The 6,384-nt window shown below is 42.0% G+C and overlaps 1 protein-coding gene across 1 annotated transcript in view; it reads right to left on the bottom strand.

The window, feature by feature from the left end:
* Positions 1 to 3,941, bottom strand: part of IKZF1 (IKAROS family zinc finger 1 (Ikaros)) — a gene marked incomplete at its 5' end in the record, with an annotated part of 20,276 nt that extends 16,335 nt beyond the window's left edge. Inside the window, one exon of the mRNA XM_010142209.1 lies at positions 3,681 to 3,941. Coding sequence (XP_010140511.1) covers positions 3,681 to 3,941 — 261 coding nt within the window. The remainder of the gene's footprint in view (positions 1 to 3,680) is intronic.
* Positions 3,942 to 6,384: the final 2,443 nt, after the last annotated feature.

The following is a 6,384-nucleotide window of genomic DNA, read 5'->3' as shown; positions in this document are numbered from 1 at the left end:
GGAATGCCATGTAAAGCAAAGTGAGAATAAAAAGTATCTGAAGACTTGCAATTACAGGGTGAAATCTTACACTGAGTAGAGGAGACAGACGGAGCATTTCAAACAAGTCTGCTGCATACCAAACATTTCTACAAAACTTACAGTGGGATCCAGTGCAAGGGAACCTGCACTGACATTGTTGTACAAGGGAAATGACAGCACCACCGAAAGACCCTGAAACTATGTGTAGCTTGGCTGGCCCTTCGTAGCTGCAGCTACCAGGGTGGGGAATGCCTGCTTTGTGAGCCCGGCAAAGCTCCCGGCCCTGCTAGGATGGAGACTGACGGAGTCAGTCACTGGAGTTACTGATGGAAGGTTACTGGGTGCGGTGCTATCCCCCCAAAGAGGGGAAGGGACAGGAAGGAAAGGAAAAATACCTAACACATCTTTTCTCTAAACGGTCAGCTTTGTGTGCTATTTTCTCACCAGTTCTGAACAGCACACGTCTGTTCTGGGCAGATTTCACCGCACATGTGTAACTATGGGTGAATATGGATCCAGGAGCAATAACCACAATGGGACCCGGAATTGAATCAACCACCATTGCAGCGATTTGCAAGCCTTAGAGGGAGCACAAGCCCTGGGCTACTTATTCAGTGAAGAATATTTATCATCTTAATTGAAATCTTTCTCATTTCTTAAACAATATAATGACAAAATCACCTAATACTCAGAGACGTGCACAGCTCTCGTGCTTTTTTTAATGCTCATTCTTCAATGGGCATCAGTTTTCTAAGTAAATCTGAGACATTCGAAGCCTGCTAACAAGACATTAGTAAACTAACTGGTGATTTAATTTAAGGCAGTGTACATATAAGGAGGTAATATATATACACCTAGGCACACACACATATATGCACATATACACAGACACACACATGCACACGCATATGTGCACAATGAGCAAGCAAAGCCTGAATCTATACCCTAGTCAGCACCGGGGAGCAGGAGGGGGTTTCTCTCTCCTTTCTAGATCTCCTTTTCCCTGAACACCAAGCAAGACAGCAGCAAGCTGGAGAAAATCAACATACTGAGTGAGAGAGTGAGGAGAGTCGGGCATCTGTGAGTGGGGTTCACTCTGTAGATGGGAGCAACAGGTAAGGCTCTAGGAAGCAGTCGGTGCTGTGCAGCTGCTTGCAGACAGGAGGGGGCAGAAATATCAGGTGCCGCTCTGCATATCTGCACTTGGCAGGTGTATTCATTGAAAGTAATTATGCCTTTTATCAGGTCAGGCAGTCATTTTATTTTGGCACTTTAGTGTGCTGGAGTTTTGTTCGCTTACCAAACATTTATTTAAGGAAACCTCACTGCATATGCAGGTTTTACACGAATTAGCAGCAAAGTAATTCATTTGCAGGGCTTATTCCTTCACCGGGCATGTATTGAATTGGGCTTCAGCGTAGTCAGTTAAATGTCTGTAATAGTATACCCCATTTCTACTTTAATTTTCACAGCACAGCTGAAAAGAAAAGCAGTCACCATTGTTTCCCCACTATGTCCCTTTAATTACTACCAGCTCTGAGCCTCCACTCTCTTGCCAGCCTCTGAAAAATTTCTTGAGCTCACCCAAAGAGGCTGCTCAGAAGAGTTGCTGAGGAGGAGGCAGGAGGGAAAGCAAAGGCTTTATTTCTGTGGAAGGACTCAGGGGCACAGCAGCATGCCCTTTACTTTTATTAAGTGTGAAAGAAGGGGGTCCTGCTGAGCTCACCGGGTGCTTCCACTGCAGGTTATAACTCTGTTCCCTGATTAAAAAGAAGGTCCCCTTGGCAAGGGGATGGCTCTGCAAAGGGTGGAGAAGTCTCAGAGTGACTGCCTTTGCAGGGTAGCACCTCAAGCACCCTTGGCAGACACGAGTCCCTCTGCCAGGCAGGGACTTTGAGCAGTGCCAGAGAAGGCAGTGCGGAGACTGCTAGGAACGCTGCTACAGGAACAGGCAGCCCAGCTCATCCTCCAGAGACTCAGCCTGCTGGCTACCAACCGCTGCCCTAGAAACAAAGGCAGGTCTGCCCACCACCTCCGTAAAATGGCCTGTTTCCACACAGGCCGTTCAGCCCTGGTGCAAATGCTGCCTTCAGCCCTTGGGGACCTGAAACAGCTCCTCCAAAGCAGCAACAATGTACTCTTACTAAAGCAGCAGCCTCCTTAAACAAGCACAAAGACTCCTACCTCTACATGCATTTTAAGTTGCCACATTTTATTTCAACTACTACGGCATTCTCTTCAAGCCCATGGCTCTTTTTAAAAGGCTTCATGTCCAAGTAATTTTCTATATACATTTTATTATCTTTTAAAGGATCACATTAAAAAAAAAAAGGAAACAATCAACCAAAAAGAACTTTACTATATCTAGGAAGTAGGCTACAGCTTCCCTTCTGAGAACTGCTTGTGGCTTTTCCAATAAAGGTAATTATTTGTTTTTCCCTGACAGAAGGATTTATCATATTGAATTGAAGAGTACTTTGAAGTAGGCACTGTAACAGCTAACTACCATCAGCACTGCTCCTGAACCTGGCTAACCCAGGTTACACTAACAGAGCGCACCCCTCCAGAGCTTGAATAGGCACAGTGACAATGACAGATGTTAACACTGGGGGGGCTGGACAACACTCGGGGTCTTTTCATGGATGCTCTCCATTAAGCCCCCAAACCACTTTGTTAATCTCACTTCTCAGTAATTCCGGGGAAATCATTTAAGCACAACTGGGGTGATGTGAGAGGAAGAAAGTACGTATGTGTTCACTAGCACAACTATTTCAGTAGAAACTAACCATCAGACACGTTGTTCTTATCTTAACATTACTTTAAAATTCCCTCTCCTTTGAACATTCATGCAAGAAATGACAAATACTTTATTGGTTTTCTTGTGTAGCACAACAATACAGCTCAGTTCTTCTCCTTTGACTGAGTTTAGATTGGAAGCCTAATTTCTAGACAGCTTATATCAGGTAAGATGAGACTCACCCCGGTCTTTACTTCTTCATTTGTTTCAGCCTCTTCATTTTTTGCACTCTTTGAGACTATTTAGAATTAGAAAATTGAGGCAAGAAGATTCACAGCATTGTTTAAGGAAAAGCCGTCACTATGGAGCACAGTATCTTTACATGTCTGTTTTAGTGTCCCAGTGGAAACCCTTTAGTTCAGATTTGACCAGTCACAATGGTAATTTTTACTTCATGAAACATTTGACATATGATTAACCCCTTTTTTACTAAGACTGCCAGTACAGTTCTGTTAACATTTATTTTGCCAGTCACTGATCCATAGTGAGCTTTGTTGCATTGCTGGAAACATTAGAACTGGGTCGATTTCAGAGTTAGCCACCAATGGGGTTTACTTCAGAAATTCTTAGAAATTTCTTAGGAATAAAGAAGACTTCTCTGCTTTTTAAAAAAAAATTGATTTTTTCAAATACCTCCAAACCAAACCGCACAATTTATAGCCCAATAGATGGACTTCCACAAAGAAGGAATCTCAACTCCTGTGCTGTCCAAAATGGTGTAACAAAATAACCGAGTTCCAAATGCCCACCGATGCTGCAGTATCTTACAAGAGGAACATGTGCATGATACAGAAAATAAGTCTTAGTTCCTAACATGTGGCCAATTCTTGTCAACTAAAGGAAAAACTATGGCAGGCCTTACCAGTGTGGCTTCGTTTGTGAACCATGAGCACATTGGGACCGATGCAAATTATCCCACAGATATCACATTTTAGCTTTCCGTTAGGAAGTCGAATGCCTCCAACTCCTGACATAGCCTTGCTGCCTGGGCCATTGTGTGAGCCATTCATTTTCTCTCCCGAGGTATCAAGCATTCGTAAATCCTCCGCACATTCTTCCCCATTCATTTCACAGGCACGCCCATTCTCTTCATCACTCTGAGTCTCTATTTTAATATTACCAGCTGAAAAAAACAATACAGGATGCCACTCAGTTTTGTCACAGAATAAATACGGTGGCAAAGAAACAATCACATCAAAGGAGATAACTTCTAAACAGCATGTACAATGTACCCAAACAACAAAAGCTACAAATATGACGACATTCCTACGGGCAATGCGATGAGTTTGTAACACAATGAACAGTGAGTATCAGTAAGACAAAGACAGGGCATCCAGGGAGCTGGGAACCCAAACGACACCTCAAGTCTGTTCCTAGGTTATGCTGAGATTTTTGAATTTGTAATGTTCATTTTGACAATTCAGGCTAATTGGAAAGAAATTTAAAATGAATTTGCTTCGCATGGATTTGTTCAAAACAACTGTGAAAGTTAGGTAACTCATCAAAGACAAAGAATGAAAATGAACTGAAAATGCAACTTTCTCCACTTGGCAGGAAGATCCTGAGGTTGTACTGAATCCAAGTATGTGGTTTGCGGTTCTGTGGGGTAAGCAAGGACAATAGGTCAGCAAAGAGTACAAACACTGCTAAAGAAACCAGGATGGGGAAGGATGGAAGGAAAGAGCAAGAACTAGCATTACAGGAAATTATAGGAGTGATAATTGTGTTTTTAGGACAGCAGGATTAGGATCACTGAGTAAGAGGAGAGGATCTCTACATCCATGACCTAGTGCTAAAAAAAAGTCAAATCAACAAGGGTGGGAGAATTGTTTCAATTTTATTGGATAAGTCCATTGTGTGATAATCCCATAGGCGACAGTCGCTTGCAGGTAGGTATAAATTTGGCATAGCCTTACTACATGTGATAACATGTAGATTGGTAAATTTGATCTAATACGAACACAGAAAAAAACCCCCAACATTATGGAAAAGGGCCATGATTCAGATCAGTTAATGCCAGTATTCATTATTCTCTCCACAGGACTGTATGACATTTTGCCTAGAATAAATAATCTTTACAGTTACTTTCCTCTTTTCTAATATGATGATTCTGGTGAAAATAGTTTTTCTTTAGGCTGAAAAAGACCATTTCATTGCCCCAAATCCTACTTTCCTTTCAGTGAAAAAACCCTTCTTCAGCCCGCCCCACCCCAAAAAGGAGTGCATTTCCTTTAGTGGCTAGCTGAGTACAGCAAGGGGTCTGTTTCGCCCAATAAAGACCAGGTCTTTTCCTTTTGTGGAACAGCAGTTTCATGGTAGCCTTATGCATAAGTGGTGGTGTGGCAGTGACATAATTAAGCTATGGGCAATAACTACCTCAACAGATGAAAGATCTTGATATTTATTTTAAACTGAAAGGCTTGACAAACTCTGCTACCCCCTGCAATCTCTCAGGTGTCCCAGGAGGATTGCATGGATGCGACTGGCAGGAGCAGCTGACTCAAAATCCTACTGGGAAACACGTTGAATGTAAAGGTGTTCACATTTCTGAACACTGCTCGACTGGACACCTTTTATAAAGTCTACCAATCCAGGAATTTTAATGATGTTTCACATACTGCATTTTTAACAGAATTCATATGCGAAATAGAATGAGTGCACACCATAAATAGCAGGCTTTCCTTTAAAATGTATGGTCTAAAAAGGAGAATAAATTAGATTGAAAAAAAAAATCAATGACCAAAGACTGATTTACAAAGATGGTATGGCTGGTTACACTCAAGCGACCTACACCATTGTGCAAATTCAGTGGACTACCACCCTGTACTGCTGTTTTCACCGTGGTGACTGGAAGCAATAGAACTATTTGGCTTGAGCATGTGATAAATACCCCACAGTTCACACACCAATTTTTTTCTCCTAATTATAAGAATAATAATTTGAGTGTAAATATATTTATACAAAACAATTACAGGCTCCTTGTCTGCCAGGAATTTGGAGAAGGTGGCTTTTGAAGTAGGCTTTATATTAAGTTAAAACAAAATACATGTGAACAAAGCAAAAAGATCAGACTACTTAAGGCCTTTCTTTGGTAGCACATGCAGACAAATGTACTTTACTGAGTAGCCAAATGACACAAACGAAAATCATCGAAGCAGGAACTAGATGGAAATGTGAGCTGAGCTTGCAGTATACTTACGGGAAAAAGATTTGGGAATTATTGCATGAAAGTCCCTAAAGCCTTCTGCCCCGTATGCAGCTGCAATAAAGAAGGCAAACAGGATGCTGGTTTGTGGTACTGCTAGCAGTAAACATAAAAGAAGATAGCATTATTGGTATAAGAGAAATACCTAGGAGAAAGACAGAACTGTCATCACAGAAGCCACACAAGCAGTTTGGGATGAAGCAGGAACTGCAGCAGGACAGTTGGCAGGGAAATCCTGACCTGCCTGGAACAATTCCCGTTTCTAAAAACGCCCTTTTCTTCCAAAGCATCCAACAAGCTTTATTATGTTTTCTAAAGACGTAACCTCTGTTGGGTATTCCCCTTGCTCACAGGTTAATTC

This window comes from Buceros rhinoceros, unplaced genomic scaffold (assembly GCF_000710305.1).
Source record: "Buceros rhinoceros silvestris isolate BGI_N320 unplaced genomic scaffold, ASM71030v1 scaffold828, whole genome shotgun sequence".
Lineage (NCBI taxonomy): Eukaryota > Metazoa > Chordata > Aves > Bucerotiformes > Bucerotidae > Buceros > Buceros rhinoceros.
The sequence above is the reverse complement of the archived record's forward strand: the minus strand, read 5'-3'. Positions and strand labels throughout refer to the sequence as shown.